Here is a 13966-nt window from a genome sequence, read left to right on the forward strand (position 1 = left end):
ACAGACTCAACGAGCATCCTTCTGTGAGCTCTGCCTCTGCTCTCCTTGAGTGCACCCTCAGGAGACTGGAAACCCTGCATCACCTTGCCAGAACAAGGAGACCAGAGACTCCCATACCTCTCCTCACCCTGGGGTAAGGGGGTAGGAGAGAGGGAGGCAGGGGATGGCGCACTTGAGAGCACTCATGGACAGTCAGCTCTTCTGCAGAGCAGGGGATGTAAAGAGCTCACTGACTGCCCTCAGCTGGTGGAACAGAGTCAGGATGCTTCAGTCCTCTGTTGCACCTCCTGCCTGGAGAGCACACAGCTGCATTGAGCTCTGATGGTTTTGAAGTGCTCCCACTAGCGCATGCACTAGGGAGCTATAATGGCCATTTGTTGCTCAAGCATTTCATTCTTAAAGTGCTCTAGAGTGTAGCTGCACTTTGAAGAGCTTCAAATGTTGTGTGTGTCTGTGTCCTGTGTCTTTCAGCAGAAGCTTTTGCTATATGCCAGGTTTTTTGTTTGTGATATAACTGCCTGTTTAAGAAATCCCATTCTTAAAATGTTATTGATTTTTTTCTCTCCTCTCACTCCAGAGGTATTTACTGTGTGTTTTTATGTTACTAAAGTCTTGGAAACAGAATGTAGAAAAAATTAGTAATACACATTTTATTAGTTCAGAATATAAAGAAGAGTAATTGCCAAAAGACTTTGTCAGTAACGTTGGCCTAGTTGTACCTATTTCTAATTAAGAGAAGAAGCAAAATGACTATGATTGCTGCTGCAAGCAGATCCCAGTGTGGTCCAAGAATGCTGTCCAGTTCTGACTGTTTCCATTGTGTAATAATCTGTTTAGAGCAGAAAGGGAGAGGTTAGCAAAGCAGTAAAGACCATTTCTTATACTTAAAATGGAATGACTTCTCCGAAGTACAAAGTGAAAGTATTATGCTGCATCTTCACTGTGGGCTTTTGATGTGGTATCTTTAAAGGAAGCTATGGAACATAGTAAGCACAGATTAATAAAGCACATGTTCTGTGCAACACACATATGCTCTTACGTTTTAGTTTTCTCTCTGTGGAAACTGTTATGAGAAATACAGCCCTGGCCCCAGGAAAACACCCAACGTTTTCCTACAATTGGGGAAATTACCAGCAAACTTGGATGCACAAGAGAAGCACAGGTACTACCAGTTGCTATTTCCAGGGAAACCCATCAAAGGTTGTGTTTGCAGACCTTGGATCCTGTTTTATTGTTCCTTTTGAGTAGATAGACTGACATCCTTCCCTTAGTTAGCTCTGTGTAAAGGGCAAAGCAGTAGTGTTTCCTCCAAAACGCTACCAAACAGGGACAGCTGAGTATTGTCAAAGATGACTAATAACAGGGCTGTCTCTCTTTGCGTCAGACAAGAGAGTAAAGGAATCAATAGTAGAAAAGGGTTATAATCGTGAAGTCGGTTACTGTTGATTAATAACCACTCTACTTATTAGCACTGAATTTGTTGCAAGATGCCTTAAAAACAAGCAAGGGCTTCTCTTTCTTCACAAGGTGCTGTCCACCTTGGGCCTTGTGAACTGAGTATTCAAATGCTGATGCTCTGTGTGCAGTAAGGACACTTATTGTCAGGCCTTTTAATCAGATTAACCTGTTATGGTTTTTGTTCTCACCTGAAAGCTTAGACAAATTTTACGTCATGCTTGAATTAACAGCTAAACATAAGTTTCCTTTTGTGTGGAGTACATCAGTGCAAACAGCAGTTGAGTTTTGAGACTGGGAAGGTTCATGTAATTTAAATGCTGGCCCTGCTTTTATTGAAATATTTTTTGGTGCTCTATCTAGGATCAGGCATATAGGTGCAAAAAGAATGCTAAGTATAAAAAGCAGTATTAGATCTAGACCTGCGAAAGAATTTAGGTATGTCAACATCCATACTTACCTTGAAAAACTTCATTCCTCTGAGTAGAACAGTAACTTCTAGTTTCAAAGTTGCTAAGAACACTGGAATGGAAGCATCTGGGTTCGTTTTTGCTGCAACAGCATACCACATCCTAGCCAAATATATATCCTAAAAAATAAAAGGTGTCCTTTTTTATTAGTGCAATTAGATGACCTGTTGGTGCTTTATTGTGTTTGCTTGCAAAATAATGTGATCTGAAGTTCATAACTGATGTATTCACTGGAAAAACTGGAGAATTTACTGAGGGGCTTTAATATGATATTCAGATTCAGTTTTTTCTCCAATAACATTAGAATCTGGGTTCCATAACCAACTGAACTGGGTTGTTGTTAGATACCCAAGAGTAATTTCTTAGTTCTGAAGTAATATGTTTTTATCCATACTGTTCTGTGTCTCAGTTACAGGGTGTCACTTTAGTATAGAGGCACCAGACATAAACTTTAGAACAGGGATTGTCAGCTAGGGGTACGTGGAAAGGGGATACGAGGTATGTGCATGCAGGCGGAGATGAAGGGCTGCCACCTCCTACCCTGTGCCGGCACCTCCCACCACTTTAATTGAAGAAAAAGTAACTTATTCCTTCCTTACCCCCACAAAAATAAGTGGATTCTTTGAAATATGTTTCCTACTATCAGCAGCAGCTTATTTTCATGTGAAAATGCCCTCCATAAAATCCAAGATTTTGAATCTAGAGGGGTATCTTTAAGATCAGTACCTTGTCCCTGAAGTTGGAGAAAATTCACCAACTTTGATGCAAGTTCTATTGGATTCTTAGGGCTAGCCCCAGAAAAGGACGTAGGCACCTACTTTCCAAGGTGACTAGTCCAGAATTTAGATCCTCAAAATCTTAACTCAGTTTCTGCTTAACCCTGGGTTGCCTAACACCCATCAGTGCCTATTTCTTTGTGAGTAAAGTTTCATGTGCTCCTCAAGTTCTATTTTGAAATCTATAATGTTCAGCCTTGTGGTAAAGTTCACTTTGTGGATCTAGCCCTTAGTCAACCTTCTAAGTTTCTGCTTTGCATAAATTGTTAAATAGCTTTGTCTGTTTTAATGTAGTTTATAAGCTTATTCTTGGAGATCAGTGAGTTCCCTGAAACACATCCACATGCCCTAATAAATATGATACTTGAGACTAATTTGTAAAGGAATCTTGGCAAAAGACAAATGGATTTTAACATTAATTTATGTGCTTGCCTTCTACAAATTCATTTTCGAACCCCTAACTGATTAGTTGCTTTGTCTTGTGTATATAAATGGCCTATTTAATTCAATAGGAAGTCAAGTGGAAGTCAGCATTTGTTAATGGATACTTACAAAAGGCAAACAGTGAGACACTTTAAATTATTCCAAGTAAGCAGTAATTCTTAATTTATTTTTAAAGATAAAAACACAACAGCCCAATTATCTAGTTTCCTTACAAAATGTAATGACTAGATATATCAGTTTAGTTTAATTAAGTCCATAAATAAAAGGCTCAAATAGGTACTTTCTGAGCAGAATAGTAAAATATAAATCAAGACAGTAAAATCCTAGAATTTTTAAGGGCATAAGCAGGCTAGACTGGTCGGTTGCTGAGGCTGCGTATCACCCACTTTTCCCATTTTTTGGGTTTTTTTCAGGTCTGTCTCCAAATTTCTACTTACCAATGATTAAAGAGCATAGATGCAGTTATATAATTATTGTAAAATTATACTATTCTTGGATAACAGGGATAATACTGCTAGGACAAGACTTACAGTGGCATTTGCAAGATGTTGCACAGAGATGCTTCCTGTTCCCTACAACCTGGTCCACAATGCTAGAATGCCAGGACCAACAAAATCCGAAGAATAACAAGCACCTTCTACTCTCCAGAGATGCTTCAAGTCTCTTGTGAGTGTCAGGGAACAATCCAGTTCTCATCATGCTTAGATTTAAGAGCAAATGGTGCAGCTCAGCCCGTCAGTTATAAAAGCCTAGAAAGATTCTGATATTATAAAAGCCTTAGTCTATCTGTCTGTCCTTCCCCCCCGACCCCCATCATTCTTGATAGGCAGTTGGCTAGTCAGTCATAAAAGCCTAGAAAGATACAACTAAGCTGCAGTGATCTGCAGGAAGTAGTTGTTACAGAACCTGACCCTCAAATTTGCATTCAATACCCTAGGGAGTGAATAGACCTCAAAAACCTTAAACACTAACAAAAAACCATAATAGGAAGACAGCATACTGTCATTAAAGTGACAGTTGATTTGACTTTCTGTTAAACTTCTTTTGTGAAACCAACTGTTATTGTTTACACAGGCAGGGGATGGAGATAAAGTTGGGAAGAAAAGAAACCATAGGGGTTTCTTTTTACTAATATGAAGTTTGAGAATGTGTTCTTTATACAGAGGTCTTTCTGGTTTTATTGCATCATCCTTAAGAAATGGGGACAAAGCAGGCCAAGGTTTAAACAGGAAGAACGAAAACTCTTTATCTACTCTGTTCTTCCAGCTGTGGGTGAAGATTGTCCTTCCTTAGCTACACTGCTTGTTCGAGTCAAAACGGAGGAGGTGGTTTACGTGTTAGAATGGAAGTGCTGGACAGCTGTAGTAATGAAAGTACAGGTGATTGCATCTTCTCCCAAAACACAAGTTCCTAGTAGCTTCTATTATGAAGATTTACTTTAGGGAGTCGATAGTCTAGACTAGTGGTTTTCAACCTGTGATCTGTAGACCCCTGGGGGTCCACAGACTACATCTAAGGACTCCATGAAAGATGGCTATGATCAATCAAAAGCATGTCAATACCTACAGGTGTCTGCACCTCCATTCAGAATTTCCAAAGGGGTACATGCCTCCCTTCAAATGTTTAGGGGTCCACAAATGAAAAAAAAGTAAAAACCACTGGTCTAGACAGAGGTTTGTAATCTGTCATAGGTACAACTGTAGTCTTAAAGGTAAAGAAAACCCCTTTGCTATAGGAGCAATATATGTACAGGCCCATTGTATTGATAGAGTAACTGAAAAGACTTGCCAAAAGTAACAGGAAATTTAGGGGAGACCAGAAAATAGCCTCCCTTATGTCTGAAATGGCATATCCTTGTATTATCCAAAGTGTTTCTCTCAGTTTGTTGTAGATCTCTCTAACCTTAGGCTAGCTATAAGGTGGAAACTAGAATGCCTGTTTACCTTTGTCAAGGGTTAAGTATGAGACAGGCACAAAGCACTATTATCGACATAGTCTCAGAGGTAACAATGCAGGCATTGGTGACTTTGGGACTGAGTGACCCATTGCTTTATTCCAGTGTAACTCCATTATAATAGGTAAAGTTGCTAATGTGATCTGAAGGAAGTTGGGAATTAAGGCTTTCACATTCAAAGGCAGGCAAAGGTTTGGTACTTTCACCCTTCCATCACTTGCCAAACCCAACCAGTTAAAAGTAAGAAAATGCATAAGTCCAGATGATAATGTCCATTCAGAGCAAACACTAAGTATGAAAAAATGCCAATCACTTGGCTTTTGTCCTGCATTGTTTTTGCCAAATCCCCGGACTCCAGCAATTTGCCTTTAAAAACTTAGCAGGGTGCTGTTGTACCCCATTAGCAGAACATGCCACTCGAGGATGTCAAACCTGTCTTCTACTGGCTTCCCAAAGAACATCTAATGAAGTTTAAGGTCTTGGACCATTTCAAGGTATTTCATTATTATGATATGTAAAAGATCACCTAGCATGCTTTGAAAAGCAATAGTTGGTAAAGCTCGATACTGTATGAGTGCAGCTACTCTATGCAAGAGACAGCTTTCTTTGGGTAGTCTGAGACACCGAGACAAACTCCCAGCAGAATGGCCTTCCATTTGTGATGCCTTCCATTTCAAATGTGATGTGTATATCATAGAAACATAGAGCTGGAAGGGAACTCAGGAGGTCAATTTGTTTAAACATCCTGCCAGAAGCAAGATCATCCATGTCTAAACCACCCCAACATTTGCCCTGGATGCTTCTGATACAGAAGTGTAATGCTTATGTCTGTTCCTGTCTATTTGTATGGGCCAGGGAGGGACAGAAAGTAAACATCTAATCCTCTCTCTCTGAGGACAGGATCAGAGAGAAAACATTGCTTAATGTCCAGGGTGGGGAGGTCAGATTAAGAGTCTGCAAAGAATACATATTTCTTCACACAATCTTTAAAAGCATGGAAAACTAAAGACTATTTTTTGCCTCTTCTGAAAGAAATGCAAACTGGCCCGTGTGCAACAGCTTCTGTATGTGTGGAACAGCAGTCAAATGCCAGGATTGGGGCCTATTCATTTAAGGCTAATTAATGTTAGCCACCTATTCAAGGCTATGCACAGACTTCTACCACAAATCAGTGTCTTTCTATTGACACTTTTTCTAGTGGTGTTCACGTGCAGTTGGAATGTATTAACACTACACTTAAAACTCTTCTCTCCAGTAACGTTGCTTTAAACAGATGGTATTTCTCGCTCAGCAGTGTGTTTCCCTTCAAGGTGCTTAAATAGTAATAAAAATGCACTAAAAGCCAACAATCCCTGGGCCAGTTAACACTTTGTTTGTTGGTGACGTATTTGGCATGTAGTACAAGATCTGATGTCTTTAACCAGTCTTTCCCTTTGTTAAGTGCCTATGAGTGTGTGCAAGTGATGTATTAAACAACTGTGTTACCACTTGACAACCTTTACCCATCTGTGAAAAGAAGCTTAAAACAAGGATGAAGATGGTTTATTGCCTTTACCTTTGATTTTTAAAGTTTAAGAAGAAAATACTGCTTCTGTTAACACAACGTTTGAGCCTCCCTGCTCCAGAATGGCTACTACTACAGTCCGTGTTACACAGTGATTGTGAGAGAATAAAACTTTGCATAGAAGGGCATTGTAAATAAAAAGGTTTTGACTAAGGCTGTCATACAGGTGGGTTAGGGGAGACCCACCATAGGAGGTTACCAAATGTGTAGCTGTATGTGTGTGTTAATGGATCTGGGGAGGAAGCAAAGGTGAATGGAGAAAGGAAGCTCAACCAAGAGGGGAAGTTGGCCGGCAAATTTCTTGCATCAGGCTTTATGCCCTGTTCATGACAGAATGCCTGATTCTTATCACTGAAATTCAAAAGACTGAGGAAAAGCAGCACAAAAGGAAAAAAGGACTCCTGGGTGTGATTACTCCCTGTTGCATGCCTATAATAACAATCAGTTTTCTTATTTTCATTGCTTTCTGACAGATTAGCTGCAACACAGGTTCAGTTTCTCCAGACATACAAAATGTTGGAACTTATTCACCATTTTTGGGTTTCTTCCCTCACCCACATCTGCAGCAAGAAGAGCTTTCTACTGGTATTCTACTTTCAAGCTGCATTGATGAGTTGTTTGCTTTTACAAATCCCATGATCTTGTTTTTGTTCATTAACTAAGTGCACATCATTGTTGGCTCAAGGTTCTTGAAGTTTGTTCTGGCTCCAAAGTCATCTATGCAAATAAGCTAATGCAAAATGAGGATCCATGTAACCAGACCAAATTCAACGAAATGCATATATCTGTGGATGTTTTTTACTATTTGCTTGGACTTGGTAATACTTTAAGTGCTTTGATACAGCCTTTTAGCTGAAAAATTCATTCTTGCAAATAGTGACCTCTGTTTCACAAGAGATTTTTACATGAATACATTTGGGCAAAGAAAATAAAGGCCAGATCTTCAGAATTATGGGCATATGACTGAATAGCTCAAGTGCTTATCCTGAAAACCTAATAGCATGGGCGAATAGCCCATACTCACATAACAGCTTTTTTGCATACGTAATTCCCATGGTTGCTCTTACCATTTTATGCAAGAAGCAAGTATATCTAAGGGTGATATCTTTTATTGGACCAACTGCATAATTAGGATAGAGTTAGACAAACTTTTGAATGCAGGACATTCTTCTTCAGGTTTCTAACCCAACCAAGCAGCTGGTCCAATAAAAGATAACAACCTGAGAAATCCTTGCCTCTCATACAACTCCTGGACCATCACAGCTATAATAAATATATAATATAATAAATATGGTAAAGCACTACTTTACCATATCAGTAATTTTGTGCACAAGCTAGCTGCAAAATTCCCCAGGAGCAGAAAAAGAATGAAAAAAACCCAACCCTTGCTACTACTACATGCTACCCTGAGCAGGGGCTTGAAGCCTCAATAAGGGGTAGAGGATATGTTCTTAACCCAGCAAGCTTACACGGGTATCAAGTTTCATCCCAGTGGATTCCTGGTCTTCTCAGGTCCTGGAAGTTCAGTTTGCCAAGACAGTGCTGTCTTGCTGACAGCATGGGTCCCATGAAAGAGAGGTTTGCTTATAACAAGCTAGCTTTACTTATAACAACACCATTTTGAATGGGCATACAGCACTTCTGGCAGCAAGCTGTCTCTTGCACTGCATGCTTCACTGTGACTAGGCAATATTTTCAAAGCTGTCCCTGACTTTGCTTATATACCAAAGGACAAAGGTTGGAAAATAATTTAAGAAGAAGAGAAAAGCAATAAAAATGGGAAAAGCTATCAGATGGGCCACTACTGTGAAAAATGACTGATAGTGACCTGTATTTATCCTTGCTATGCATTCAGGTTATGACTTTCTGCCAGTCCTTTACATTCACCCTGGGATACGACTCAAGCTACTGTCTTTTGCTTCTTGTCACCAGTAATAAAGGTTTTGATGACTGAATGATGCCTGTAGTTATGCTTGAACAGCTCCATTGCTTTTGCTGAGTCTTTTGACAATTTAGTAAAATATTCTTGTTGCATGTGAGGGAATCGAATTCTGTTCCTTTTACCATAGCTGGGGTAGCTTGTAGGGCTGCCAAGAGTGAGGAGCGAACAAATTGCGCTAAAAGGAGCCACCCTAATTTGAAATATGCGTAGGTGGCAGAACTAGTGATTTAAAGGGTGTCATCTAAAAAGAAGTGCTCTCCCAAGTGCCATGGCATTCTGAGCAGACTACAACAGAGTAAGATAATGGATAGCAAGTCCCCTAAGTCTATCTCCTGCCCACCTTCTCCCAGCATTCTCTTATCCCGTTGTGCAGCCACAAGAGCTGCCTACAAGGCACCAGCCACACTACGGCATCATCTGAAGTTATGGTGGGGTATACCAAATCCTCATCAATCCTCTTTTGAGTTAATATATTTGTACCTATAGCAGCAGAACCTTACTTTCCAAGAAAACGGAGGAGAAAGAGTCACAAGAGGAAAGAGCGGTCAGTAGAGTGACAGAAGAGCCAATCATAGGACCTAGGCCAGGATTCTTGCAAATAAGCCAGATCAAGGACAGGGATGTTTATAAGACGTTACTTTTGCCAGGCTACAAAGTTTGTAGCTCAATGAAAAATAAAGCTCATGTCCAAAGCTGGAGCTTGACAAGGGAACACCCTCCAGGCACTAGGTGATAGAGGGTTGCCCTGTATCTGCCCTCACCCCATCACCTTACAGGTTCACTGATGGACTGCCGAGCCTTTTTAACTTACTTGTGTTTTAATAGGCTGCTGGTGTTCCAGAATTAGCGCTCTTTTCAAGTTCCCAGCTTGCAGGCTGTCCCCTTACCCCTGCTGCCTTTAAAGGAGATGCAGGCAGTCCCAGGACTGGGAAGTGACCCCTCCCAAGCTGCTTGTACACCTTTTAGAAGTCCAGATTTGCAGGCAGCCTGGGGCACTGGTGGGTCTTGGGCTGCAGCAGCATTCCCCTTAAACTCTGTGGCCTACAACCAGTCTAAGACTGGTAGGCGCTTCTTGCGTCTTGGGCTGCTCCCACACAAGGCACTTAAAACGGTGTGCAGGCAGCCCCAGAACTGTGGAGTGCTTTCCCAGTTGTGGGCTGCCCACACACCTTTCTGTTTCAGATCCAGGGGCTCTCCCTTACCGGTCCCCCTATTTGATAAGCAGGACAGGACGGGAGACATTCAGTGAATAACTTCTCTGAGGCAGGTTTGCCCTTTTAGTCATGTAATAAATGAATATCTGGTATGTTACCATTTAAAGCATGAAACTTCATTAATTGCATGATACATGTCACATTTGCCAGAGGCCAAGGGAAGAAATTGATGTAGAGAAGGTAAAAGATAGGACAGGATGTAGAAAATCTGAGGGTGCTGGGGGAGATAGGGAAGCCAGACAGAGATCCAGGAGGAAATGGGAAAATATAGGGCAGGAAAAGATGAATAGAGGCAAAGAAAAGGAAGCCACAAATAGAAAAGGACATAACCAGACATGGAGAAATGGGAAGGAGAGGATAGGAAAGAGGAAAAAAAGACAAGTGCACACATGAATTGATAGTCAGTTAGCTGTTCAGATTGCCTGTTTCATAGAGCACAGAGTGAATATTGGGCTTTCAGTGGGAAGGGCTAAAGCAAACTGATACTTTCCCCTCTTGCCCTACAAACTTAGAATTAGAGTTGGGGATTTCTTTGTGATTCCAAGGCAGCAACTGAATCTCAGCTAAGTTATGAAAAAATATGCCTTTTTTTTCCTCCAATCTTTAATTCATCTTTGTTGTTCTTATTCTAAATTAATTGACTGTGTATTTTAATTTGAGTAAACTAATAGTCTTACGGGTGTCCTGTGGTTATGAAACACATGGGCTGATCACATTGTTCAATCTGAATTTCCATTTTTAATGTACTAACAAACTGTCTTCCTATTTGTGTGTTTATGGGGTCAGGTGGAAGACCACTCAGCTGTTTCTCACTGTGTTATTTCAATGCACATTTGTATATCAGAGTCTGTTTCATCCTCCTCTACAATTGTAATAATTATTTTTCCCCTAATTTTCTCCCAGATGAGAGCTAGTGCCTCACCCAGAATATTTAATCAGCATAGTTCAAAATTATACCTGCTCACACTTTCAATTACAACATCTGTTTGTTAGTTTTACACATGAATGGTTCCATATGTGCTTCATATTACCTTTGGAATACCTAAACCATGTTCATACATATATGCCAGATTAAACATGGCTTGAGCGTTCTGGTGATTAGCTGCCAGGCTGTAATAAAATGCTGCTGTGGCATAGTTTTTCTTGGTTCCATAACCGTAGAAGTGGTAGTCTCCAGTTTTGACTCTAGCAAATGCATTGCCTGGTGAAAACAGTAGAAAGAAAATAGTCATGGCAAAAAAAATCTAGAGTAAATTGTGCTTTTTGCCAAATTTGCTCCCCTAAAAAAATTACTTTTTTTTTTAATTGTTTAAAATGAAATGTGCAGGACTAAGATTTTATATCATTAACAGAAACTGGATAATGTATTTAAGAGGAGGGATTTGAGTCACAAGCACATTTAGAATAGTGAAGCGGGAATGATGTCCTAAATGGGTAGCATGGAAGAACGTATGAGTATAACAAAGGAAAATAATTTGAAAAAAAAACTGCTAGAAAGGCCACTTTGAATACAGAGAGCAGAAGGGAAAGTGGGCAATGATAAAGACTGAAATGTCTGCAGGGGGCGGAATTGTATAGAGTTTTGAAAATTAAAATGACAGACTTGTATCTGATGTGAAAGATGAGCAAAAGGGTTTACAAAACCAAGTGGCAAAAGACATTCTTGGCAGCAGCATTTTGGAGAAACAGAGGGGTAAGAAGACAAGCTGTGAGAGGGATATTGTCAAATCCATACACTGTGGTTTCAGTGACAGAAAAAGTGCGGAAAGACAAATTTTGGTCACTGAAGGGAAAGAGCAGATAAGACTAAGAAAGAGTCTAGATGTGTATGGAAAAAAGTGTGACACACAAATCTAGGTTTGAGAGTCACGATGACATGGAAAAGCATGGGAATTTTGATGACAGAAAGGGGAAAGAAGAAAAGCCTTAGTCTGGCAGATGAGAGGAAATTAATTGTTCACATTTAGTTACCAATAATAAAGCATACGAGATTCATAAATTGTAAGGCTGGAAGGGACCTTGGAAGATCATCAGGTCCAGCCCCCTGCACCAGGCAGGAAAACTAACAGGTGGGGGGTCAGGTGGCCCCAGCAAGGTGACTGCCCAGTCTCCTCTGCAAGATTTCCATGGTAGATGATTGCACCACTCCTGGAGGGATCTTATTCCACAGTCTGAACACCCTAGTTGTGAAGAAGTTTGTCCTAATGTTGAACCTGAAACAGTCTTCCAGGAGTCTGTGGCCATTACTCCTTGTTTTCCCCAAGGGTGCCTTGCTGAACAGTTGTTCACTGAGCCCCTGATGTATTCCCCTGATGTAGCAATGAGCTGCTATCAGCCTTCTCTTTTTCAGGCTGAAAAGTCCCAGGTCCTTCAGCCCTTCCTCATCTGGCTTGCCATACAAGCCTCTAATCATATGGGTGGCTCTTCTCTGTACTCACTTAAATTTTGCCATGTCCTTGTTAAAATGCGGTGCCCAGAATTGGATGCAGTATTCCAGTTGGGATCTTACCAGTGCTGAGTACAGTGGAAGGATCACCTCCTTGGTCTTGTTGGAGATGCATCGATTGATGCATGCCAGGGTATTACTTGCCCTGTGGCAACAGCATCGTACTGCCAGCTCAACTCATATTGTGGTCCATTATTACCCCCAGGTCTCTTTCATTCAGAGTGCTGGTCAGGTTGGCATTACCAAGCCTGTAGTTGCACAGGGGACTGTTTGTCCCCAGCACTTTACATTTCTCAATGTTGAACCTCAGCTAGTTCTGACTTTCCCAACCTGCTAGCCTGTCTAGATCCACCTGTATCTGTAGCCTATCTTCAAATGTGACCATGCTTCCCCATAACTTGGTGTAATCTCTGAACTTGGCCAGTGAGCTCTTCACCCCGACATCCAAATCATTGATGAATATGTTGAAAAGTACAGGACCAAGTACTGACTCCTGCGGGTCACTGCTGCCTGCTTCTTGCCAGCATGACACAGATCCGTTCATTAGGACTCTCTGGATCCTACCCTGTAGCCAGCTTCCTACCCACATAACCATCTCACAGTTAAGCCCAGTATCTTCCGATTTTCTCGCAAGAACATTACCAGATCAAAGGCTTTTTGGAAGTCAAGGTATACAATACCACCACTTCTCTCTTATCCAGGTGGTGAGTTACCTGATTGTAAAAGAAGATGAGGTTGGCAAGATAAGACCTGCCTGCAACAAAGCCATGCTGGCTGAAATTCAGAATCCTATCTTTTGCAAGCCTATCATATATAGACTCCTTAATGATTTTTTCCAGATGCAGTTCCTGCTATACAGCTAGAATTATAGAAGGAGGTACAGTAAACGGGTTGGAAAAGATTTGGTTGTCTTTAAAATAAAGATGATGTTTCAAACAATGAGAAATAGATTCAAGCACTAAGACAACAAGTATGAAGGGGACTTAAACAAATCCTTCCCACCCCACCCTGCAGTGCTAACAGATCAGAAAAGGATATAGACAAATTGACAGAAACAATGGAGTTCAACTAGCAAGGAAAGAAGAGAGGTCAGAGTTTGGAGGCTTAAGTCTCAAGGAGAGGGAAAGAATGACTAGCATGATCAGGAATTAGGTGGAAAGAGACTAAAGAGACTGTTGAACAAGGTGAGGGAGAAATCATTGATGATTTTAGTAAAGCAGCTAGTATAGGATCTGACAAAGTAGGCTGCCACCTATGAAGGCTTATGTCTTTCTGAATGAGGTCGTAAGTATAGACATTCTAAAAGCCTGCGGCAAACGCAGTCTAGATATTGCACTTAACTTAAAGTGTTATAAGTTAGAGCATGTTCGAACCAAACAGACATTCTCCATTCGGTGGAAGAGGGGCTTGCACTGCTCAAGGCCAGCAAGTAGGGGGAGCTCTCATATGCCTCCCAGCATGCCCCATGGATTTCCCAGCCTGCCAGAGACTCCCGAGTACAGTTGAATGGGCAAGCCATCTCTGACTGGCTACCTGGTGCAGGGGAGCAGTCAACCCTTCACTGCTCTGTCAGTGATGGGAATCAGAGAAGCAGGGTTGGAAGGGACCTCTGGGCCAAGCTGGGGACACTTGGGGGCCAGGATCCAGGTAGGGGAGCCCATCTACTGATTGCCGGAGGGGGCAGGCTGGGCGCTGGAATCT

General features: G+C 41.2%; 1 protein-coding gene across 1 annotated transcript in view; it reads right to left on the reverse strand.

Annotated features, from left to right (window-relative positions):
• Positions 1 to 626: 626 nt before the first annotated feature.
• The window catches only part of SEL1L2 (SEL1L2 ERAD E3 ligase adaptor subunit), a 56380-nt gene continuing 43040 nt past the window's right edge, over positions 627 to 13966 (reverse strand). Inside the window, exons 15-17 of the mRNA XM_019548556.1 lie at positions 10851 to 11020; positions 1916 to 2044; positions 627 to 829 (exon numbers count right to left, since the gene is read on the reverse strand). Coding sequence (XP_019404101.1) covers positions 710 to 829; positions 1916 to 2044; positions 10851 to 11020 — 419 coding nt within the window. The 3' untranslated portion in view covers positions 627 to 709. The remainder of the gene's footprint in view (positions 830 to 1915; positions 2045 to 10850; positions 11021 to 13966) is intronic.

This window comes from Crocodylus porosus, unplaced genomic scaffold (genome assembly GCF_001723895.1).
Source record: "Crocodylus porosus isolate Cpor-Errol unplaced genomic scaffold, CroPor_comp1, whole genome shotgun sequence".
Lineage (NCBI taxonomy): Eukaryota > Metazoa > Chordata > Crocodylia > Crocodylidae > Crocodylus > Crocodylus porosus.